General features: G+C 42.1%; 1 protein-coding gene across 8 annotated transcripts in view; it reads right to left on the bottom strand.

Moving 5' to 3' along the window:
* Window positions 1-232: 232 nt before the first annotated feature.
* POSTN (periostin) overlaps window positions 233-25,134 on the bottom strand; it is a 34,251-nt gene continuing 9,349 nt past the window's right edge. The window contains exons 6-23 of one of the 8 annotated variants that reach the window (XM_036249896.1): window positions 24,759-24,905; window positions 23,937-24,078; window positions 20,731-20,943; window positions 20,148-20,282; window positions 18,873-19,021; window positions 16,913-17,049; window positions 16,206-16,336; window positions 15,713-15,843; window positions 15,530-15,632; window positions 15,359-15,426; window positions 14,584-14,629; window positions 11,861-11,941; window positions 9,540-9,629; window positions 8,121-8,210; window positions 7,314-7,391; window positions 6,854-6,937; window positions 2,704-2,745; window positions 233-753 (exon numbers count right to left, since the gene is read on the bottom strand). In XM_036249896.1, coding sequence (XP_036105789.1) covers window positions 716-753; window positions 2,704-2,745; window positions 6,854-6,937; window positions 7,314-7,391; window positions 8,121-8,210; window positions 9,540-9,629; window positions 11,861-11,941; window positions 14,584-14,629; window positions 15,359-15,426; window positions 15,530-15,632; window positions 15,713-15,843; window positions 16,206-16,336; window positions 16,913-17,049; window positions 18,873-19,021; window positions 20,148-20,282; window positions 20,731-20,943; window positions 23,937-24,078; window positions 24,759-24,905 — 1,905 coding nt within the window. In that variant the 3' untranslated portion in view covers window positions 233-715. The remainder of the gene's footprint in view (window positions 754-2,703; window positions 2,746-6,853; window positions 6,938-7,313; window positions 7,392-8,120; window positions 8,211-9,539; window positions 9,630-11,860; window positions 11,942-14,583; window positions 14,630-15,358; window positions 15,427-15,529; window positions 15,633-15,712; window positions 15,844-16,205; window positions 16,337-16,912; window positions 17,050-18,872; window positions 19,022-20,147; window positions 20,283-20,730; window positions 20,944-23,936; window positions 24,079-24,758; window positions 24,906-25,134) is intronic. The other 7 variants (XM_036249898.1, XM_036249897.1, XM_036249899.1 and 4 more) reach the window with 7 other exon arrangements.

Raw genomic sequence — 25,134 nt, 5'->3', positions numbered from 1 at the left:
AAAATTCTGTTCCCATGTCCACACCACTTATTAACTTAAAGTCTTGAGTTTTCTGAAGTACCCAGTTTGAAGTAATTCTCTTTATACCTGAACAATGGTTCTATCGAAATGTTTGAGATAAAAGAATGTCCTAGGATAAACATATAACAAACATTTCAAGAGTACACAATGAGTTGTAGAAATACATAATTATAACATAATTTATCAGTAAACTCACACTGCATGAGAAATGTGCAAAACCTTTCGATGTACAAGTTTTGTATTATTATTATTTTTTAATACTGAGCACCCTTTTCCACAGGTTAGCTTTCCGTGGAGCAGTCACTGGGGGCATGCATTTTGTCGGTCCACTAAATGAACCCAAGGTTGAATCTTCCGAGTAGGATAACAGCTAACGACGGAGATTTACGTCTCACTGAAACCGGTGATAAGGATTCTCCCTGATGGATCCCCAAGTTGGCTAGGACTTCTGATATCAACATGTGAAAGCCCGTCAGATCTTTGAATTCCCTCAGTGCCCATCCCACAGTAGGTTAACCCCACAATTTCCCTGATTTTCCTGACACAAAAATAACTAAATTTGCATTCAGAATTGTTCGATGGTTGCTTTTTGTTGCCGCGTGTGGTTCATTTCCCGGAGTCACAGTGGCTCTCGGGATTGGTCTCTAAGGTCAGGATTTAGGGCCGTGTCGGCTTTGTTGTCTGGTCTGGGTTTTCACTGAGAACGGCCTTCTCGCGATCGTCTTCTAGATCCTGACGAGGAAGAAGAAAGAACGGACAGGTTGTAATTGTGATGAAACTTGAGAGTTTGAAATATAATCTATGCATGATTCTGTTTATAGAAGACCGTGTTTTTATTATAATAGGCTTTAGATTATGCTTTCTTTTAAAAAATCTTTTCCAACATGCTCTGCTTTGTCTTTATTGTTGAGTGTCACAGATACCCGCCTTCCTGTCCCTCCCTGCCACAGGCCCTCACCCTGCCGTCTGTGTCCAAGGGCGCGTAAGTCCTTTGGCTCAACTCTTCCCATCCCCCGCCCCTCTTCCTCTGAGACTGGTCAGTCTGTCCCATGTTTCCATGTCTCTGGATCTATTTTGTTCATCAGTGTATTTTGTTCATTCGATCCCACATATAAGTGAGATCATGTGGTACTTGTCTTTCTCTGACTGGCTTATTTCACTTAGCAGAATACTCTCCAGGTCCTTCCATTTGTCAGTGATACATCTAATAAGGGGTTAATTTCCAAAACATATAAAGTACTTATACAACTCAACAAAAAGAAGTCAAACAATTCAATTTAAAAATGGGCAGAGAACCTGAATAGATGCTTCTCCAAAGAGGACATACCGATGGACAAGAGACATATAAAAAATGTTTGTCACTACTCATCAGAGAGATGCAAACTAAAACAACAATGAGGTATCACCTCACACCTGTCAGAATGGCCGCCGTCAACAAATCATCAAACAACAAGTGCTGGTGAGGGTGTGGAGAAAAGGGGACTCTAGTACACTGCTGGTGGGAATGCAGACTGGTACGGCCACTATAGGGAACAATATGGTGTTACCTCAGAGAATTAATAATAGAACTGCCATTTGACCCAGTGATCCCACTTCTAGGAATATATCCTAAGAATCCCAAAACACCAACCAGAAAAAATATATGCCCCCTTATGTTCATAGCAATGTAATTTACAATAGCAAAGATCTGGAAACAGCCCAAGTGTCCATCAGTAGATGAATGGATAAAAAAGCTGTGGTACATGTACACAATGGAGTACTATGCAGCTGTAAGAAAGAAGGATCTATTACCCATTGAAACCTCATGGAGGGACCTGGAGATTATGCTTTCTTAATAATATCCTTCATTTATGATGATGAAATCAAGGTTATCCTCTGATTAAAGGTATATGAGAATAATTTAAAGTGATAATTTTAGTTCTTTGAAAAATTTCAATAAGTTTGGATGTTTAAAAGAAATCCCTAATACATTCTTTAATCAAAAATTCCTGTACCATTGATTATGTAATTTGAAATGTCTGCATTTGATTAGTTTAAAAACAAATATAACCCATAATGAATTTATAAGACTTGAAATTTTTGACGTTCAGTACCTAATTCTTCTGAACATTTCAAATTTGTAATTTACTCCAACTTCCAAAGGGGACCTGTGATTTTCGAATGTATCAGAATGGAAGGTAACCCAAGTGGAAGATTAGAAAATGCACATAAACATAGTTATGAGGAATATTGTAGTGCATGGGTGATATGTACCTGTGTCTTGTATACATGATATCCACATTGTATACGTAGCTACATTAACAATTTCCCCTATGTGGACAGTGTCCCTGCTTCAAACAGTAGCGTGTTACAGACTCCAGTCCTGTGCTCACTTTCGTTCAGACCCGACATTCAAGGGTTTCTTTTCGTGTTAACTCGACTTGCGTCTTACTCAAGGGCTCAGTGCACCCAGCACTTCCGATGAGGAAAACTGCCTTTTCCTTAGTATCTGTTCTTAGAGTTTTACTAATAGTGCAGAACATGAGCAATTCATGTTCTTGTCATCCGAGATCTGTGCCCCCGTGTTGGCTACCTTTTCTCCCGGACAGAGAACAAAGTCCAGCGCCACCTATGAAAGCACGCTCCTGTCTTAACATGACAACACGTGTTCCGTGTGCACATTGCTACGATCAATGCATTTACCTTGAACGCGTTTGTTGGCTTGAGTTTTCCTCACAGGCGTGTCTAAAGGGAAACAGTTGTAGTTAGAAAAACTGAAATTGAGGCTAACATCAGACAGGAGACCACGGTTCAGCAGGAAAGTATAAGGTTTTAAATAAACAGCACTTCAGGGTGGAGATTTTCTTTCGCAGCAGTGAATTTCACAAGCATGAGACCTTTGCACTGGCGACAGACTCAACAGTAACCTCGTTTCTACGTATCATCACGAATGCTCACTGTTTGCAAAACCAATTGCTTCATTACGGCATTTGGGACCCCCCAGAATGTAGCCCTTTTGCAAAGAGCCAGTAAGTTCCACAATTTTTTTATTGCTTTTATTAAAAACGTGGCTCTATGAGGAAGGGATAGTTCACACTGTATAAAGTTTAGCAGAAGTATTTCCCCGGATATGACCACTCATTTCTATTTGTGATGTTATCACACTCTGCCTCTGTGAATTATCATTATAAATTAATTCATGGTTACCTTTTAGGACGTGAGGCCAGCAAGATAGTGTTGGCCTAATAACTCAGGAAACATAATAATAAGTAATTCAGAAAACGTGCCAACATAGCCCCAGATTTAACTTCAATCCTACGAGACCATCGGAAAATTAACTAGTTGAAAATAATAAAAACTTTCATTTTTAAGTATTTAAAGTGTCTAGACCTGCGTAGGTTTTGGGCTGTTAAAGTTGTTGGGCATCTGAGATCAAACAGGTTCCTACAGAGACTTCATTTTTCTGCTCATCTTTATTTCTTCTTCAAATTCTGACTTCTTGAATTTTATAAATAATCTATATTAGATAATTAAGAAAGATGTTTCTAATATATATATATTTGTGTTTTTTTAAGTCTCTAATATTACATAAAAGGTAAGACCTGAACCTGTCACCAACAGTAATTTTGACTGTATAATACTAAGTAAAAAAAAAAAATTAAATTTTCTTTTTAAGAATTTTACTTCTATGGGACAGATTTTCAAAATGTCTTTTGTTTCTTCAGAATAGAAGATGTCTATGATTTAACACCATAATAATGAGATCATAAAATTCTGTGGAAACTTTGTTAAATTGGATAGTGGAGTTAATTAAGTTTATATGAGATAAGTCTGAATGACAGAATATGTTCCAACTGATATATTTTTCTTAACTTCAGATGTATTTGGTAACAAAATATGGCTGATAAAATATTGTCCAGAAAAGATGGATCTAACCTATCATTACTGAATAAGACCGTTTTTATAATGGGCTTGTTAAATTCCAGATAAGTTCTTAACAGTTTAAAACAAGGTCAGAGAAGTAGTTACAATATTGTTCTTCAAAATCAGCACTTACACTTGGATTTTCTTTTATACACTTGGCAGCATCCAATTGATATGCATCCAGTTAACTAATTTGCTCATCCATTACTACTTTGCTATGATAATATCAAAACAAGTGCAAACAAACATCTTTATTAAAAAGCATGAATTTCCCCGAATCAGAGTTGCTCCCCGCGGCGGCTGCTGCCCCAGAATGAAGGGGATTTGTGTCAGGGGTTCAGAGAAGCACAATGTGCGATGATAAACCACCACACAAAGGGCCCATGGAGGCCCCTCCTCGACCACGTTTGGTGAAACTCCAGTTCCATTATTGGTCCGACTCTCTACATTTGTATGCGACTATTACGGTGGAAATTTTAAACAGGGTGGAAAATATTACTATATTGATTTGGTTAATGTCAATTAACCAAATTACTGATAGTAACTAACTTTCCTGGGAGCTTATATGTGCCTAACATTATCCTGAGCTCTTATCACATATTAACTCAGAAGATCAGCTGACTCCAGTTAGTTTGAGTTGGAGCCTAGATTGGGAATCAGGTGATAACCTGATCCCTGGTCTGAAAGGGAAAACGATTTTACGAGTTATATGGGCAGATTTGTCAAACTTCCCATGATTTTTTGGTTCCTTTCTCCATAGTCTCATTTCTTCCTTAACTACCTTAGTAATTTTGGTGAATGTAGTTCTGCCCAATATATGAAAAACTTGATGCATTTTGTGAGAACACTTTTTTTTTTTTAGTTAAGGGCTTAGAATTATTTTAGTGAGAAATCACAATATAAGTGCCAAAAAGGCCACTTAGTCATGATTTAAATAATTGCAGAATACATTCAATTTGTCAAAATGTTCTAGATGTACTACACTATGAGCAATTCAGAGAGAAAACTCCAAGATTAGAGGTGAAGACCATAGTTTGAATATAGATCAATTATGAATATAGATCAACTAACTATATTCATAGTCTGAATACTCTCGAAGGGTAAAAAAGTCCCTCTCGCATGATGTAATTTTTATTTACAGTAGCTTCTTTGTAAGTCAGTGTCTCTTAAAGTCTAGCCAAAAGGATACCTGTGACTCAGGGATAACCCAGCGATTGTACAGGAATGGAAAAAATGACTGGCATGTCCAGGTGATGTCCAGATGCCAGTAGCTATACTGATTATACCGCTAAGGAGATACACCTTGGAAATGTTGTAATAAAAATGCATGGTGTGGCGTGGTGGAAACAGATGCTTTATAGTTATGCAGAGAAACCATGTCGTGGAAACGTAAAGGATCAACCTCTGCAATGAACAGAGACAGGAGGTAAGGACGCGTCGACTAACTAAAAACAGAATGGCAGAGTCTTCACTTGCAGCAGGGTTATCTCCTTGTCTGAGCTGAAGCTAGTAGGTATTTGGGTCATTGCTTATCGTAGACATTCATGGAAGTTTATTACAGGGAACAAACTAGCATAAAGTTTAATGTTAAATAAATGAAAGCACTATACGGCGCGACGGACGGATCCCCTCTCTAGAGAGCACTGACCCTCTGCAAAGCCGCGGAGCGTGGCAAGGACTAAAAAAAGAATTCAGCTTCATCTCCACACTGTCTTCACCTCTCTCCTTACGTTTATGTGTTTTCCTTACATCTTATTAAGCTTTGGGGCGGGAGAGTGAATCTTGCGTTAGATCTTACAGGAAGCTCTGGTCCTGCTGCAGCTTGGACGGTGGCCCAACTGCCCCGCAGTCCGAAAGGGAGCCCTCTGTGCTTCAGACACGTGTCTTTCTACCGCGGGGAACTTCAGTCATTGGTTAAATAAAAAGCACTTATTTTTACTACTGCTGAACAGCCTCAATGCTACATAAGAGATTGTATCTGTATCCAAATAAGGAATAAAGAAGCAATGATCACACATGGCCCTGAGATCATTTATAGTCTCTTCGACAGAGTGACACCGTTTTTAAAATTTTAAGCAGAAAAACCGTCTGGACCCTCCTTTGGGTAAGTATTCTCAAATGTTCTCAATTCATGGTATGTTTCAATGATACTATTTGATTTTTCTACACAATTTAAATACTGGTTTGTCTAAAACAATTGGTCAACATTTTGTCCTTAGTGAAACAAATTGCCAATCTGTGTATTCAAACAAAAATTATCCAAATTGTATGTGTAACATTTTGTTTCTTCAAATAATTACTGCTTAGAGTTTGCATGAGACTTTAAATGTTTTTTTTTTCTTTTGCCTTGAAAAGTAGGTCCTTTCAATGCCAAAGACAGAGAACATTTCATACTTTAAAGATTAATATTAATTTCATATGCAAAGTAATCTACATTTCCAGGCATAGATCATCACCCAGACTGTTAGAAGAAACAGATACCCATTCTCAAGAATTAGTTTTAGAAAACTACTAAAGGCACTGTTATTGTTTCTAGATCTATGAGCTTAACGATGCCATAGACATGCTTTGTATTATTGTTGTGAGAGCAATGAATACATTTTTTTTAAAATACAAAAGATATACCAATTTGGGTTTGTTCAAATAACTGCCAATTTTAAAAGTTCCCCTTTTCACATACTTAAAATACCTTTATAATTGTGTGCATCAAGACAAAAAAAATATTCAGTGCTCCCCAAAATGTATACCACACTTTTTAAAGACTGCTTAAACTAGTAATCATCTCTTTATAAATATCAATTAAACTACCATTGAACAAGTCAATCTTTAGATGCCGTCATTAGGAGAAAAATCTTGAATTCTCAGTCTTTAAAAAGTTGAACTCAGTCACCAGACCTGTTAACGGGTTAGTTGTTTCTTTTTTACTAACCTCCCTGAAGCAGTCTTTTAATGTCTTCGTCTTCGAATAAATGACCATCACCACCTTCAATGAGTTTGGTGACTTTGGTGACCTCTGAGAGCATAATGTTTATAACAGAAATTGGTTTACGTAACAAAGACAGGAGACTCGGGATATATCACGACATCTGGCCAACAGTGAACTCCAAACCAACACTCGGTCCCGCCTCAGATCTGATTTTAGTGCTGCTTTTCAATAAACCTATTTTCTTATACGTCTGTTAACAACATATAACAAATAGATAATGTAACAATCAAATGGCTGTTGTACACATGCCCTTCTATATGTTTGGACTTTCCCGTATGTTGGTATGGGACTTCAACCAAGAAATGACGTGAGCAGAAACATACGTGAAGCTTCAGAGATTATTCAGACTTTAATACAGAGAGGCTGAGGTTAAGGCAGACTTATTTTTTTTTAGAATGCTCACCTTCTTGCAACAGTTTCTTCAGAGTTTCTTCTGTGTCGCCACCAGCAGTTGTAATTTTAGTATATTTTATTTCGGGGCCTAAAGAAAAAACAACAAAAAAAGGTCTGAAACAGGAGTAGGTGAACTTGCTCCGTAAAGGGCCGGAGAGTAAGCGTTTCGGACATGCAGGTAATATGACCTGTGCTGCAACGACTCGGCTTTGCAACTGTAGGTAAAAACAGCGACAGGCATTATGGTAATGAGTGGACATTCTGTATTCCAGTAAAACTGTATTATACAAGTAGGCAGCATGGTCTACAGTTGCTAATCGCTCATTTAAGCAAATACTTACAGAATAGCTGTATTCAGAATTTTAGGCTAATTTATCGGTGAGAGACTGATACAGAGATTTACCAAAATTATTGATTAATTGCTTTACACAAACTTGCATCTATTCTTGTAAGTAAATGTGTAGACCTTAAGACTCATGGAAAACCAAACGAGAGAATGGTTTTGGTTCCAGGATACAATCATATATTATATAATGTGTATGATATACCTAATAAAAAGGCATATGGATTTGTCCACAAATTTCTAATTCGGTGAAAACATAGATTAAATATTTAGAATAATAGTGCACCTGCCAATAAAATAATGAAAGTGACTTCAGTAACCACCATAAAAATGACTTAGTTTCTCTAATAATTCTTTTTTCCTTTAACTTTGTTGTTGACAGTATTACAGATGTCCCCTCTTCTGTCATTCTTATAGATCTATTTTCGGGTTAACTGCAGTGTGACCTTTGTAATCCAGCAAATCGAAGGTTACCTGTAATGATTCTTTCTTCCCTTGTCTCTTTCTCAGTTATTTCCACAGGCAGTCCATCAATAATTTTGGTGTATTTTTTAATAATTGGCTCTAAAATTGGGGGAAAAATGTGTTTGATTTATCACCTGATGGTGCGTAAAGTGCCCCACACGAAACATTTCACTGAGTGAACGCATCTCTCCAAACAAGGCCATTTAGAATTCAACTCTCTCATCACACATCAGTTCTCCCTCCCCCTTCTCAACGCTCCGGTTCTCGACCAAGCTGGTGAAGGAAACACGTCTCGGTTATGGAACGAAACTTCAGTTCGTCAGCTCCCCACCCTTCCCGGCCGATACCCGCGCTGGGCAAAGAGCGCCTCCCAGGCCTCAACCAGGAGGGGACACAGGTGTTCACACTTAACCTCCGGGAGGTTGTGCGGGGCGTGTTCCTGTGCGAGCCCAGTGTGACAGCGCCGAGGCGGCTGGGGTGGGACGGCTCACGGACAAGGCTCGTGGCCACGGAAGAGGTGGGGGAACCGATGTTGGTTTGGACAGAGGGAGAGCCATTGGCCGGTGACAGCATCTCAGAGGCAGCGACGTGGGAAAGTTTTTCCTGACCCCCCAAGAAACAGCCCTGGGGTGGGCCGCGTGAATCGAGCCCAGTAGGGCTGGTTTGATCAGTTCAAGAAGAGACGGTTCGTTTACAGATTGAACTGCCCTTTAAACAGGTGCCGTGTGTACGGAAGGTTAATCCAGGGACTCGTGGGGTCTGGGACAGACTAAGTTCACTTACATGATCTCTAAATAAATGACTCGGTTTTCAAACACGTCCCTTCTCGAACACTGTTCTGGAACAAATTGAAGTTCAAGAACGAGGTTCCCTGCAATCATTGTGGGGACACATCTCCAATAAATTTGTATCAACAGAGGTTCAAAGACCTAAGTGTGTCCTGATCGTGGGCAAAGACCCCGTGGCCAAGTCTCCAGGCTGTTTGCTTCCTGAGGTGGGCGGGGAGGATCCGGCGGGGTCTGCACTACCAGGAGGAGAGCCCTGTGGTCACCCTAACGGCTCACTCGTCAGTCTAGGACCGTGGCCGTTTTTCTTCTAAGTCCAATGTGTCCTTTTATTGACATTATTGAAACCATTATACTTCATAATCGTCACTGCACACCGAGAGGTAATAGCAGTGTGTTGACCCTGCTGACTTAATGGTTAAATGAATTCCAACCAGATGTATTAAAGGTAAACTATATTTTGTTTGAAAGGCTACAAAGAACCCATAACTGAGACAAGTATTCCCATGATTCACGTAAAACAAAAGCCCCCCAAAACAACAACAACCACAAAAAATCAGATCTTCAGTATATTTAAACCAACACTATTGTTAAAATAATCTCAGGAGCCCCAACCAGGCACTAGAAAACATACACAACACACCTCCATGGATTACTTGGGTTACTGTTTCACCTCCTTTAATCAGTCTGAATTCAGGCTCCCCTTCAATTTTCACCTCTGTTATTGTGGGTCCTGAGACAGTGTTTAGAGACAAATGATCGTGTTAACGTAGTCCTTCAACTTCGCTCGAGCAGGACATGTCTTTCAGCGTTGGCTGCTACTCAGACATGACAGTGGTTTCAGGCTTTGCAAACTCAGTTTTCAACATTTCCCCTTTTCTCCAAGTAGGCCGTAGTCAGGAGAAAAATGGGACTCAGTCTATTGGTGTTCCGTTAAAATTACTTTCACCTGCATTAGCATTTAAATGGATGTGTAAATGCATCCATTCACTCGCGGTCGTTGAGTATGATCGCACGAAATATTTGTGGCTACGCTTCGTGAATCATACAGAATACACGGATTTGACGTGCTCTGATGCTTAGGGTCTTACTCGACCACACTGAGATTGTCTATTACTCCTTCCTCGTTAAAAACAAAATCCAATTTTAATTACTCAGCATCTTACACTTTTTAATCTAATAAGCATAAGACTGGACATTAAAACATCTCAAATGCATGCCTACTTTTCAGATACTGCATCTCAGGTTTACGGGGAAATGAATTTGAGCACTTACCTTCTATCAGCGAATGACGCAAACACTTCGTAAGTAATACACAGTCCCCCAAAAGCAAAAGCTAAACACGTGGCATCGGCCTTGCAAAATGATTTTGCTCCCACGGAAAATCATTTTGAATGTTAGAAAGCGGGTTACGACATTCGTTAATCAAGACTATTCCATAGACGCAAAGGATAATAAAGTTCAGTACATTTAGCTCATTCTGCGACTTCTTTGCTTCTCCTTGAGAGGATTTTTGATTGTCCCAAATGATCAGTTGCCCAGACTTAAATAGTCTAGAACAATTTAAAATAACGAAGACAAAAGTGTAATTCTTTTGAACAATAAGTGTGTCACACCGTGATATGTGATCTATGGGGCTAAGGGATATTGAGTATCAAAACCTAAGCAGGTTTTTAAGGTGTAGACACTTCAAAAGGAAAGTACACTTCAGGTGTTTCAGCATAGAAAGTGAGTTAATAAATGATCAGAACTGACATTTCTTTAAAGGAACCTAAGCTGATATTTGAGAAATATGCTTTATAATTAAGCTAGGTGAAGGCAAGTTTCCATAAAAAAAAAATATATTTTTCATATTTACTTCCAGCATCTAGGAGAGTATCCAACCCAGGAACTGCTCAATAAGTATGTGCTGAACTGAATTTCAGTTGATTTATTCTTAATTCTGAAATCTAGTTAAGTATCCCTTTTAAAACAAGAAACATCTCAAAATCGTGTTTTGGCATCTAATTTATGCAGTAATAAATCTGCAAAAGTGTGAACGGTGGGAAGGGGGTATCAGTAGCATTTTAGAGAAAGACAGTTACAAATAGCTGCCAACAGACGTATTGGTCAAGTCACTACATTGAGATCATTAAGATATTTAGACACAGAAACAAAAATGTACTGAGATCTGACTTAGTAATAATTAAAATACATAAAACAAAGGTGGTGTCCAAGATGTTGAAGCTGATTAACATACAAGGGTGAGAGAGAAAGTGAGTGTTTAATGTTCTAGCTTGAAATATCAGGAGAGATCTTTTCTTTCTATCTATCTATCTATCTATCTATCATCTATCTATCTATCTATCTATCTATCTATCTATCTATCTATCATCTATCTATCATCTATATCTATCATCTATCTATCTATCTATCATCTATCTATCTATCTATCTATCTATCTATCTATCTATCTATCTATCTATCATCTATCTATCATCTATCTCTCTATCTCTCTATCTATCATCTAATCTTCTTTGCTCCCCTACGCTGTTGGATGGAAAATGCCTGCACTTTTTGGAAGAGTTTTTTGTAACGGCATAAAAGAGATTCATCTGGGGAGATGGCAAACAGAGCTACAGAAAGGGTATTTTCTCTGCAGGGATCTAACGGCAGTAAAAATGCTCAGGGTTTCTTTGTTTAGTGAGTGTCTGTGTCCCCGTGCTGATGCTGTAGCCAATCAGGTTCATTCGAAATGACTGCTTTCTCAGGACAGGACAAGCAAATGTACTGAAGGGGTTAGGACTGCACCCCCACCCCGGGAAATAACTTGCATTCTGTTTTCTCCAATAACGTCAGCATGCCATCGGTATAGAAACGTTTAGCATGTTAGTGTCTAAAAGAATGCAGATACATTCATAGAAATCAGACCATTATACGAGATTTTTTTTTTTCCCCAACAGAAGGAACCACGTTGATTTTTACCTTCGGTTTTGATAATAGGCTGAAGGCTGCCTTCAATCACCTTAATTTTTGGTTCTACAACTTTGGTTATAATTTTAGTTGCTGCAAGTATAGAAAGTGGAACATAAATGATGTTTACGTGAAAGCAACCTGAACAAAATTGCTTTTTTTTTTTTTTGGTTTTGCTTTTTGCTGGGTACTGGAGTAGCGGATGCGGGAATACGTTCAGGCAGTAGATACAGGAGCTATTCATGATACATTATTTAGTAGTATCTTCTCGTGGCCAGATGCTGAAGTCCAGGGACTTGGACATGTTCCAGTGGAAATATAGACTCGCTAAGAGAGGAATTCTATCTAGAAATCTACAGTTTTGTGCCACTAACGCTCTTTAGCTTCCTCTGTACTTCTTGACAATTTTGGCTGCATAGCAACAGAAGACAAATAAACATGATTAATTTCATGCCACTCATAATATCTCAAATGGCCCTGTTGAATTCTTTCTCAATGAGAAAAACACCATTGAACAAAGACTCCAAGTATTTCTTGTGCATTTTGTAACAGTGATACAGAGAGGAAAATATGAAAAAACAGTGCAGTGTACTTAAAAGTAAAAATAAATCTCAGCCAGCGAGGTCTGAGCCCCATGCAGGAAAGATTACAGTACGGGCGATATTTACGTTACAGGCACCAGGTCATGATCATCGTCATCTTTTTAAAAAAGTAAAGGTGTGGATTTTGAATGTATGTCATCCACCCAACTGAGATAATAATAATGTGCTAAATTTACTTAAGAGAGCAGCCAACTAGTTGGTTGGCTTTTGGTTGCACAGATGGACGAAAAATGGGCCTCGGGGACGTAAAGCAGTTACTGGATTCTTTTTTTTTTTTATCCTCACCCGAGGACATTTTTCCTTTTTTGTTCAGGTAGAGTGGGAGGGAGAGAGAGGAACAGAGAGAGAGAAACATCGACGTGAAAGGGACACATCGAGTGGCTGCCACCCGCACGACCAACCAGGGCCGGGGACAAACTGCAACCGAGGCACATGCCCTTAGCGGGAACCGAACCCGGGCCTCTCAGGACCGCAGGTCGATGCTCTAACCGCTGAGCCGAATGGGCCAGGGCGGTTACTGGATTCTTGTTCCTGCTCCTGGAATCCTTGAAAGATGTCTCCTCAGATACAATGTTGCACTTGCGCCACCTGTGTGGTCACAGCCGATTGGGTCACAGTCGATGTTACTGTAACATTCTTACCTCAGGCTTCTGAGGCGTTTAACTGTATCCATTTGTGAGTTAAGATGGGTTCTAAGCCCTACCTGGGACCATGTTTCAGACTTATCAGACTTTCTATCTTGAGATCTCAAAGGATAACGCTCTAAAATATACCACATCTGTGGATTCCGTTATTGATTTCACAGTTGGTCCTGCCGTCGAGAAACCTTTCCAAGACATTGTCAGTAGAGGAGAATGAAGGAATCACAGACACTAGCTCATTGTGAGCAACGTCTTGCGTCGACATCTGTGGACACTGTCGAACTTATTGTGGACAAAGTAGGAAAGCAAAGGGCACTCGGTGAGGATAGGGATCTTTAGTGGAGAAAGAGGACATGACATTTCTGGTGAATATAGCCCATAGGATTCTTTAATTTCTTATGAAACATATCTTAAAACGATTCTGAAATGTATACACGTTGAATCAGAACCCTTCCAACTGAGCCTTTCAAAGGGCGCCGAGCTGGCCCGCTACTGGGTCTGCACGTGCTGTCCCTACGTAATTGCAATCGGGGAGGACGGCTGTCATTTCATTGTGCTCCTGACCGTCCTCACCTCCCTCCACATCTAGTGTAAATCTTGAGGACATTTTCCTTAACTAAATGACGGGTGCTCATGGCGTAAAACAGAACACCGTTCTAGTCGCGGTCGTTGTGGGAATGGAAGTAATACTTCCCTAAGAGCTACAGCGGTCACATTTTTGAGTGTTTAATGGTGGAGTCAAAACAAAATAAAAAGACCGGCTTTGGAAGCCACAGGAAAGACAGAACGAATGCAGAGGAAGGAAGGTCACGTCGGAAAAGTAACACCACACACTGTGTTTATGAGGATACCCCCCCCACCCCCCCCCCCCAGACACACACACACACTCAAATCGCAGAGGTTGGATTTTGATGATCTGGTAGAGACGAGGAAAAAAGAACCTGGGGTCTGGAAACTTTGCATCTATCACCTGGCAGCATCTTTGTTTCTTTGAAAGTTTTGGGTGGAGAGTTTCTAAACCACCAAATCGTAAACATGAGGGTTCTTGGCGCACTGTGTGCCCCCTGCTTTAGGTGGTGGAGGGCTTGGCGGTGGACGGGCGGCAAATCCGTCTGCAGGGCGCTTGGTGTCCACGCCTGCATCTCCGGGAGGCTCTGAATGCCTTGTACCTCTCTCTTCCCCTGTATCGTTGTGTATATTTTTTTTCTGCTTCTTTGCCATGCTAGCTCTTCTACTTTACTGCTATTCTTAGATCTTTTGGGGTGAGTGGGGATGTGGTTTCTTGGAGATTAAGGGTATGGCTGTGGCTGAGAGGTCTCATTGTGACCTCAACCCCTGTTCTATTGGGATTAAATCTGCCTTTGTTTGGAATTCTAAATACCAGATGATCAATAGTCCCTGTAAACACACACACACTATCACACACACACATCCTATCTTTATGTTTTAAATGTTGCCACTTATATATGACGATGATCAATTAGATACTTACTGTAGACAGTCATCGGGATTTCTTTGAAGGTGCTACCACGGACGAACTGAAAAGAAATGTGTCTGATCAGTCCCATGAAATGTCCTCACATGAAATGTGTACTTAGTCACAGGAAACCCAGGCTGGCTGTATTAATAAAATCCTGCCACCACTTTAATTCTTACTAAACAAAGTGAAGCTATTGTTACACTTAACAGAAATAAAGTTTTCATACGAATCACCTTCCAATGTCCTGTGATGAGGCGGGGGCATAAACATGATTGGATTTGTTACTCAGTCTAGGAAATTATAGAACAGTTAACCCAAAGCTAAATAGATTTATAAAGTAATATGTCATATATCTCCTGACACTTTGGCTCTATAATAATAAAGAAGCAAAATATTCTTTTGCCTTCAACTATTGTGATTATTGACAAGTTGATACTTTATCTTTTTCTTATATTCAGTAACAAAGACATTTGAGGTTAGAAAAATTATAGTTTTTTACTTCCATGTCTTATCTGCCCAACTGGACTATATATAAACTTTTAAAATAAAAAACCATATCTGACTCAACTTAATATTTCACATAATACTTAATACACTGCTTGGCCATAAGTAGCTTTTAATAGATGTTTGTTGAATAAAAGCATAAAGAATTTATGTCATTTCTTTATAGGTGGACATAATCAACAAAGACCAACCCAAAGCTAGTGTCTGTCTATTCACTGATGCATATACCTGTGCAGTCTCTTGTATTCAACACATTAGAAATAAATCCAATAATATTCTGTACCTTAATTTGGATATATTTGACCAGTTTATTCAGTATTTCCAGCAGCTGATCACTTCCAATAGGCGTGTCTATGAAAAGGAATATTAAACAAAGGTTGGCAAGAATGTGGACATAAAAATCTAGGCTTCGATTAAAACGTTTCGTGTATTCATGAAGTCAGTGGCCCCCCACCTGCTGGGTAGAGAAGTTTGTCTACGACGTGAATGACGCCATTCGTGGTCATGATGTCAGACTCTTTGGATTTCAGTTCGTTTACCAGGAGCGTGTCATTCACCTGAGAAAACAAGGGATCTGTCAGCGAGGCCGCTGGGAAGGAGCAAACGTCACAGCAGGTAAACGACGGCGAGGACTTACTCCCTTCAGATAGATTTTGCTTCCTTGCGTGGTCTTCAGGATGTTCGTGACGCCGGGCTCGAAGCCCTTCCCGATGAAGACGCCTGGTGTCAGGTGGTAAAGGATGATGTTCTGGAGAGCATTTTTGTTGCCTAGAGGGGACATACATATTTATTTCAGAATAAGTCACCTTGTTTGGGCCTTCTGATACGACGAGGGCTGAAGAGAAAAAGATGTGTCTTTATGTTTCTTCGTTGTGACGTCTCACGTCATCTCTCTCAGTGACCCGTGAACACCTAGCTCAACAGCATGACAGCAGCCAGTGAATTAAGGACATTAATTCGTGACCCTCCACATATCTTAAGTGGCAGTAAAGGAAACTGAGGCTAGACAAGACTGAACCAGAAAAGAGGAAAAGGAGAATTTTTGAGACCGATGTTCGGGCAGAAACCCTTGAGGAAGAAACGAGACCCTGACGCCAAGGGGCAAATAGCCTGTGTTCACTGCGACTCACGAATCAGAATTTCCTTTTCTTCATCCGTCATTCCCTTAAAGGCATCGTTGGTGGGAACAAATAGCGTCCAGTCCCCAGGCTGTGCCAGGAGCTCCTTCAAGTCCGCCGCTTCCAGAAGGCTGAGGAAGATGCTAAACAGAAAAGACATGTTTATTGTGTTACCCGTAGATTGTGTATGGGGTGCTCACCCCCGATGCATGGACTAGATTATAAGCCGTGCATTGCAGAAAGCATGAGAAAATCATTTGCCTCCATATGTTTCAAACGCAATTTACCCGTTAAGAAAGTTTTATCGTGATAAAATGCTTGAAATGCACATAGATTTTTAAATTTCCTAATCTCTGTGTTTGTCTTATAACACTTGAGAAAGGCAAATTTTGTCGCAAATAAGAAGCATGCTTTGTTTTTGTTTTTTTTCATTTACTATTCTACCAAATAGCCTTGGCTATTACATATTATCATTTGAAATTTTAATTATAAAAAAAATTAAAGAGAGTAGTTCAGTTTATCTTTTTTTTTTTCTTCTCCCCACTCACTGAATTATAGTCTGGTGCATCGGGAAGCAAAATCATGTTGATAATACACTTTGCTCCAGCAGCATTTCCGCAGACTTCTTACTCCAAATGCACGGGCAGCGATATGAACATGAAATGCCTTTTGGAAGACTCTCCGTGAAGCCAAGACCTGCCCGCCGCTGTCGTTCTTACCTGAAGCGCTTCTCTTGCTTTAACTTCTCGTGGAGAGATTTCTCCGCCGGTTTGATGATCTCCCGGAATATGTGGATGGCGCCGTTTCTCCCCTGCTTACTGCCTCTCACCATGCAGGAGTTTTCGATGCAGACAGCCTGGGGGAGGGAGGGAGAGACAGGCTCCATGTCCTTACTTGAAATGTCTTCCGTGGAAATAACTGCGTAACTAGAGTTGTAGATGGACAGTTAGTTCTAAGAGGACCTCGGCGGCCGGAGGAAGCAGCTTCTCTCCTCTGCGTTAGCACCTCGTGCAATCTACCCAACCGGTGTGCTCAGTGGCTGAGCGTTGACCCTGCACCAGGAGGTCGCTGGTTTGATCCCCGGTCAGGGCACCTGCCCAGGTTGTGGGCCTGATCCCCAGTGGGGGGCGTGCAGGAGGCAGAATCGATGTTCTCTCTCATCTATGTTTCTATCTCTCTCTCACCCTAAAAAAAAAAAATCAATAAAGAAAAAAAAGAATTCAATACCTCCCACAATCTGACATCACACTCGTTATTCAACGAGGTTGACTGCTGCAGCCAAGGTGCCCTAGGTGTGGTTTTGTGAATGACACAGGTTCCGTGGAACCCCATTCCCACGTTCCCTACCACTCTTCTTCGTGTTCCCACCATCTCTCCACCCGTCTGCGGAAACGTGAGCTCTCGGGACCTTCATTAACCGGAAGGTTTCCTGACATCAGTGCCTGTTGTGATCTTCAAAAATAGTTTCTCTATGTTCTTGACTGTAAAATCCCATCAATTATAAATGAAACCATGGATTCAGTTATAGTATTTTTAAACAAATCGAGGTTTTATATATATAGTATATATATGTATGTATGTATAATTGGGGGTGGAGCCTGTTCCCTGCACCCTTGAAGATGTTTGGTGGGACTTGTGGAATGACAATGACCAGACGCTGGGTCCCATTCAGTTCCGGGGAACACTTGACTGTCTGTGACATATTTCAGCTGTAGGTGCAGGTGCTCCCCAAGCAGAAACCCAACAGCATTCTAGTTGCCCTGTGGCTCTGATAAGCAATATTTTCTAAATACTCGATAAAGTACATTAGAACCATTTTATATAATTCAAAAATATTTCTTCCCTGGCTGGTGTGGCTCCGTTGGTTGATCATGGTCCCAGTCAGGGCTCATGCCAGGGTTGCGGCTCCGGTCCCCAGCTGGGGTGCCAACAGGGGGCAACCGACTGATGCTTCTCCCCCCCATCAATGTTTCTCTCTCCCCCTCCCTCTCCCTCTGTCTGAGAAATCAATAAAAACATATTTATAAGAAGAATTTAAAAATGTTTCTGTGACTACGGAAGTTTATCTTGAAAGTCATTCGAGAGAGAGTCAGTCAACGAACTGTGATCTTACAGTAAAAGATCATCCTACATATTTGGTTCTCCATACAAAGTGTCCTGCAACTGTACCAGGTCCTATAAACCGTGAGCAGATGCCAACAGACACATGAAAAGATGCTCAACATCACTAGTCACCAGGTACATGCAAGTCAAAACCACAAAGAGATGCCACCTCGGACCAGTCAGAATGGCTGTTATCAAAAACTCAAAAAATTAAGATAGCGTTATCATATGACCCAGCAACCCCTCTTCTGGGTATCTAACCAAAACTCTGAAAACATTTATTTGCAAAGACACATGCACCCCTGTGTTCACTGCAGCGTTATTCACAAGGGCCAAGACATGGAAACCCCAGAGTCCTCCGACCGGATAACGGTGAGGTGGACCATGTACACAGCGGAATTACGCAACCACGAGGAGTCAGACAGAGGAAGTCAAGAACCCTAGGATCTCACTCATATGCAAGATATAAAACCGAAAGCAAGACATGAACAAACGAGAGAAACAAAGACTCTTAGACACCTGTAGGGTGGGAATGGGGGTGGGGCAGTAAAGGGTTACATGGTTTTCTTCACTTACTGTGCGATACACGAAGACTCTGAGGTGTTTGCCTCCAAGAGTCTCGAGCTTTTGTCCGTTGTAAAGCTCATTGAGGCCAACCTTTACTTTCAGTATGTGGTTCTGCAGAATTAACTTCAGAAGGCGCTGATCCATGCTCAGAGTATCATCTGTAAGCCAATTTTAAAAGGAAAAAAAAAAAAGAGGATAATTTATATAGAAAGCATTAAACTTTCTCCTGCTAAGAGAAAAATCACGAAAACGGGTAATTCTTATTATTGATATTATGGATCCACTCGCATACGATATATGGAATTACTATGATGTAAGGCTCAATTAAATGCTCAAGGCCAGGAATTTTATGCACCACTAGAATCTGCATGAGCTGTTTCATCAGGTGACTACAGTGTGATTCAAAGTCGACAGATCAATGGGTTTCATTTCTGTGAGGGATACGGAGTTGCACGTGGTCACTGGCAAGGGTTAAACTCTAATGCTGGCCGAGAATGTTTCTGCAAATTTGATATCAATCAGTCACATGAAAGACGGATGGTGAGTCGTTTCTAAATGTACCTTTATTACTGAGTGCAAAATCAGAGCAGACGACCTCTTAAAGGCAGGTATTAATGCGTATGGACATATCAGTATTACAAAGAAAAGCATTTATAGGAACTTGAATTTTTTACGAATAATTTCTATGTCTCAGTTTTGTACTGGGAAAAGCGGCAAATCAGGTGGCACTCATTTGTTTTTATCATCATTCGATGATGCCTAACAATTTAAATATGTCTTTATAAAACCACTTTTCTGGAGGAAGGTGGCAGGTCACATTAAACACTGTCACTGCATAGCAGCTACTAGGTAAAATGCCTACAGTAATGGTTTACATCATAACACAGACGTGTGTAATCTTCTCTTCCTCTCCTTTATTGATCATTGAACATGCTACTGTCATATTCTGAGATGCGAAATGTACCTGTTCACTCCTAAATAGGATGTGGGCATTAAATCGGAAAATCAAATTTATTTTTCTCGAGATGCAGTGTGTGTGCTGGTCACATGGTTGCGTTCCTAGAATACCCTTGGCACAAACTTTCTCTCCCTTGAGGCTGTGACCTGTTATGATACAATGTTTGCAACGAAGGACACTGTGATAGGGGCTAGGCGGGGCTGCCCGTCCCGAAAACGAAGCGACACCTGGGCAATAGGCGTCATCTCTGACTGCAGACGACCACGGAGAAGGAGGGCGTGGGGGCTGGGGCTGCCGAGCGGAGGGCACGGTGCAGGGGCACATACCAGAAAACGCGTTATTCACAGGAGCCAGCAACGTGTACTCCCCGTCCGGCCTCAGCGTCGATGCCAGGCCCAGCTGGGCGATGAGGTCTGTGAACGTGGTTTGCTGACTCCCCGCCAGCTCAATGACTTGTTTGGCTGCAAAACAAACCATCACCGTCCCCAGTGCCAGGCCGTGGACAGGCCCTTCCCGGGAGGGCTCCCAGCCGCCTTTTTTGGGCACGAACACGGTCAGAACAAGTCAGAAGGGAAATGTCTCTCTGGCTTCTCACTTTCCATTTTCTCTCGTTCTATTCTGCTCACCTGTGGATCCTACAGCTGTGAGGGCCATGGCTTTATTCATTCAGAGGTGGCCATTCCCTGTGTCTTTCCTGTGCTTTTAAGAGACCTCGGACCCTGTGAGGCCCCGTACGAATGTTGGGTATTGGAAATGCTACAGGACCACGTTTCAGCGCCCCGGAGTCCCACGGTTCTGCGTGTTCCACCTGCCGTTGCCCACACTGGACGCTCCTCTTCCACGGACTCACCCCCCGGGCCCCTCCCTGACCATCAGGACAAAGCAGGAGCCCCTGACACGCCTACTCACCGGAATCAGGAATCAGGACCTGGTCGATCAGATGGATGACGCCGTTATTCGTCACGATGTCTTTTTTGTTCACCATCTTGATCCCGTTGACGGTGATACTGTCCCCGTCACAACCGATCTCCACGGTGTTTCCTTCCAGGGTCTCGAAGACGGCGCCCCCCATGATGGCCTCAGAGCACTGGAGGGTGTTTAGAATGTGGTACTTCATGAGCGCTGGGGGCAGAGAGGAAAGTGTCCATGTGGAAGGAGACAGAACGCGACCCTTCAAAGTCATGTTTCACTGTGACGCTAAGTATTCCCGAGACACTGAGTATTCCCGAGACACTAAGTATTCCCGAGACACTGAGTATTCCTGAGACACTAAGTATTCCCGAGACACTGAGTATTCCCGAGACACTAAGTATTCCCGAGACACTGAGTATTCCTGAGACACTAAGTATTCCCGAGAAACTGAGTATTCCTGAGACACTGAGTATTCCCGAGACACTAAGTATTTCTGAGACACTAAGTATTCCCGAGACACTGAGTATTCCCGAGACACTAAGTATTCCCGAGACACTAAGTATTTCTGAGACACTGAGTATTCCCGAGACACTAAGTATTTCTGAGACACTAAGTATTCCCGAGACACTGAGTATTCCTGAGACACTAAGTATTCCCAAGACACTGAGTATTCCCGAGACACTGAGTATTCCTGAGACACTGAGTATTCCTGAGACACTAAGTATTCCCAAGACACTAAGTATTCCCGAGACACTAAGTATTCCCGAGACACTGAGTATTTCCGAGACACTGAGTATTCCTGAGACTAAGTATTCCCGAGACATTAAGTATTTCTGAGACACTAAGTATTCCTGAGACACTAAGTATTCCCGAGACACTAAGTATTCCCGAGACACTGAGTATTCCCGAGACACTGAGTATTTCTGAGACACTATGTATTCCCGAGACACTAAGTATTCCCGAGACACTGAGTATTCCCGAGACACTGAGTATTCCCGAGACACTGAGTATTCCCGAGACATTAAGTATTTCTGAGACACTAAGTATTCCCGAGACACTAAGTATTCCCGAGACACTGAGTATTCCCGAGACACTGAGTATTCCTGAGACACTAAGTATTCCTGAGACACTAAGTATTCCTGAGACACTAAGTATTCCCAAGACACTAAGTATTCCCGAGACACTAAGTATTCCCGAGACACTGAGTATTCCTGAGACTAAGTATTCCCGAGACATTAAGTATTCCCAAGACACTAAGTATTCCCGAGACACTGAGTATTCCTGAGACTAAGTATTCCCGAGACATTAAGTATTTCTGAGACACTAAGTATTCCTGAGACACTAAGTATTCCCAAGACACTAAGTATTCCCGAGACACTGAGTATTTCTGAGACACTAAGTATTCCCGAGACACTGAGTATTTCTGAGACACTAAGTATTCCCAAGACACTAAGTATTCCCGAGACACTGAGTATTTCTGAGACACTAAGTATTCCCGAGACACTGAGTATTTCCGAGACACTGAGTATTCCCAAGACACTGAGTATTTCTGAGACACTAAGTATTCCCGAGACACTGAGTATTCCCAAGACACTGAGTATTTCTGAGACACTGAGTATTCCCGAGACACTGAGTATTCCTGAGACACTGAGTATTCCTGAGACACTGAGTATTCCCGAGACACTAAGTATTCCCGAGACACTGAGTATTTCTGAGACACTAAGTATTCCCGAGACACTGAGTATTTCTGAGACACTAAGTATTCCTGAGACACTAAGTATTCCCAAGACACTAAGTATTCCCGAGACACTGAGTATTCCCGAGACACTGAGTATTCCTGAGACACTAAGTATTCCTGAGACACTAAGTATTCCCGAGACACTGAGTATTCCTGAGACACTGAGTATTCCTGAAAAACTGAGTATTCCTGAGACATACAATACATAGATCTTGTCCACGGATGAACCAAAGGCTTTAAAAATATGTCTAAGTTCTTGGAGTGTTTTTTTCTTCAACTCTACAACGGACAAAACTCACTTCAGCGGGAAGTACGAAGAGACCAGTGGCATGAAATCGTTTGTGGAGTAAAAACAAAGTGTGTTAGATCAAGTTCCCACTATCCTAAGACAGCAATTTCTGACATGAAAGCCGAAAAAAAAAAAAAATAGTTCCGTTCAGAAATCCTGTAACGTTATTTGTTCACTGATATTTGTCCCCAAACACCCGAGCAGCCTCTTGCATTAGCCTCTAGGATCAGAACAGCGGTAGTTTGTAAACAGTGAACGGAGCCTGGAGACAGGAAAGGGATCCTCTATAGACAACATCTGGGAAGTAGCGGAAGTAAAGACGATTCTTGACGGACACCTCCAGGGATCTCGGCTTCAACTGCATTCTATCGCTACGGCACCTTCGAAACGACTCATCTTAAACCTGTTAAATTTATTTTGGAATAAACCAAGTGAAAGGTGCTAGTCTCAAGGTGAAGCCTATTTGAAAATAGACAAGGAGACTGGACAGAGCCACATTTTGTGCATCGACATGCGTTGGCCCGGGGGAACCACGTGAGTGTCTCAATGATACCTTCTGAAATAAATGTAGAAGGAAGAACATTTCGTAATAGGCATACCGTACTGAAATGTGATGGGCTAGTATTTATTTTCAATACTTGCCAATCCTTTTTCAACGCTGCTATTTATTTACTTGAAAGCAACACAAAAATGTGATCTGTAGAATTTTTTTTTAACTATTTATTTTTTATCCTCACCAAAGAACATTATTATTATTATTTTGCATTTTTCTTCAGATAGAGCAGCAGGAGGAGAGGGGGAAGAGAGACAGAGAAATATTGATGTGAGAGAGACACATCGAGTGGCTGCCACCTGCACAACCCAACCAGGGCCGGGGACAAACTGCAACCGAGGTCCGTGCCCTTAGCGGGAACCGAACCCGGGTCTCTCCGGACCGCAGGCTCTAACCGCTGAGCCAAACTGGCCAGGGCCAATTACTTTAATTGTTAAATTAATTATTTAATTGCTCTGCATATTTTTTCAAAGACGGTTTTTTTTAAGGATTTTAGGGTTCACCCCCCACAAGAGTTGCTTTGTCTCTATCAAAGCTGACACCATTGGCGGGGCCGTCTCCTTTCATTTTATTTCCTCCTGGAGAGTAAGGGACGCTTCCCAGAGAGGGGACTGTTTTCCTACCTTCGGAAGCCACTTTGTCGCCCATGATCCTCTCCAGGACACCGCGCGGGAGTTTCTCGAAGGCCTCGTTGGTGGGAGCAAAGAGTGTGAAGTGGCCGTCCCTCCCCAGGGCTTCCAGGATGTCGGAGGTGATGGCAGCCGCCTGGAACGCAGACGTGGCCTCAGAGGGCTGCGCACCCCACGCCCGAAGGAAACCGCAGCCACAGCCGGGCCCACAGGGGAGCCCCTCTTAGAAAACTGGAGATGCTCGCTCCTGTCAGATCTTAAGACAGTGTAGTCCTTTCCGGCTCAACAACTGTCTTCTCCAACACGTTGCAAACTCTGCTGTCGTCTGGCCGGTGGGCTCAGGGGCTGAGCCTCGACCCTGCACCAGGAGATCACTGGTTCGATTCCCGGTCAGGGCCCATGCCCAGGCTGTGGGCCTGATCCCCCGTGGGGGGCCTGCAGGAGGCGGCCAGTCAGTGTTCTCTCTCATCCATGTTTCTCTCTCTCTCCCTCTCCCTTCCTCTCTCTCTAAAATCAATTTTAAAAAATTAAAAAAACAAAAACAATTGTGCCGTGGTCTGTGTGACGGGAGCCATAGCGAGCAGTAAGTATAATTAATAACCAAGGGGGACACATTCGCAAGGCCCTGAACACACGCGCAGGCACCCAACCAACCACGTCATTTATGTCGTCCCCATCAAACCCTTTCCCATGAGACGATTTCTGCTCTGCAAAACGGAAACGTTTCATTTCCAGAAACAGATTTGCTGCACGTCCGCCAGGGACAGCGAAGGAACTTCAGCCACCCGAGACCCCGCCGTCACGTCTTGCTCTTACCCTGAACGACGAGAGGTCGTCCTCAGCTTCGATGAAGTCTTGAATCGAGGTCCCAATCTGCGTGAGGACGCGGTCGATGACGTGCACGACCCCGTTGGTCGCGATCTGGTTCCCGTGTATGATCCGGGCACAGTTGACAGTGACCACCTGTCGTGATCGGGGAGATCACCGCGCGGGGATCAGAACTGTCCACTGACCGCCGGCGTGGCCAGCTGACTCCCTATTTTAAACGTCTACCGGGAACACGAACAGGAAGGAAATGACATTCTGAACATAAATGCTGAGAATGAAGGTCTACGTATCGCTAAGTATAAAAAAAATCAGAGAAACAGCCAGTGGAGAACTGAAGCACAGTTACACTTAACATCATAAAACA

This window comes from Molossus molossus, unplaced genomic scaffold (assembly GCF_014108415.1).
Source record: "Molossus molossus isolate mMolMol1 unplaced genomic scaffold, mMolMol1.p scaffold_m16_p_9, whole genome shotgun sequence".
Taxonomy (NCBI): domain Eukaryota; kingdom Metazoa; phylum Chordata; class Mammalia; order Chiroptera; family Molossidae; genus Molossus; species Molossus molossus.
Note: the sequence above shows the minus strand (reverse complement) of the source record. Positions and strands in the feature narration are given on the sequence as shown.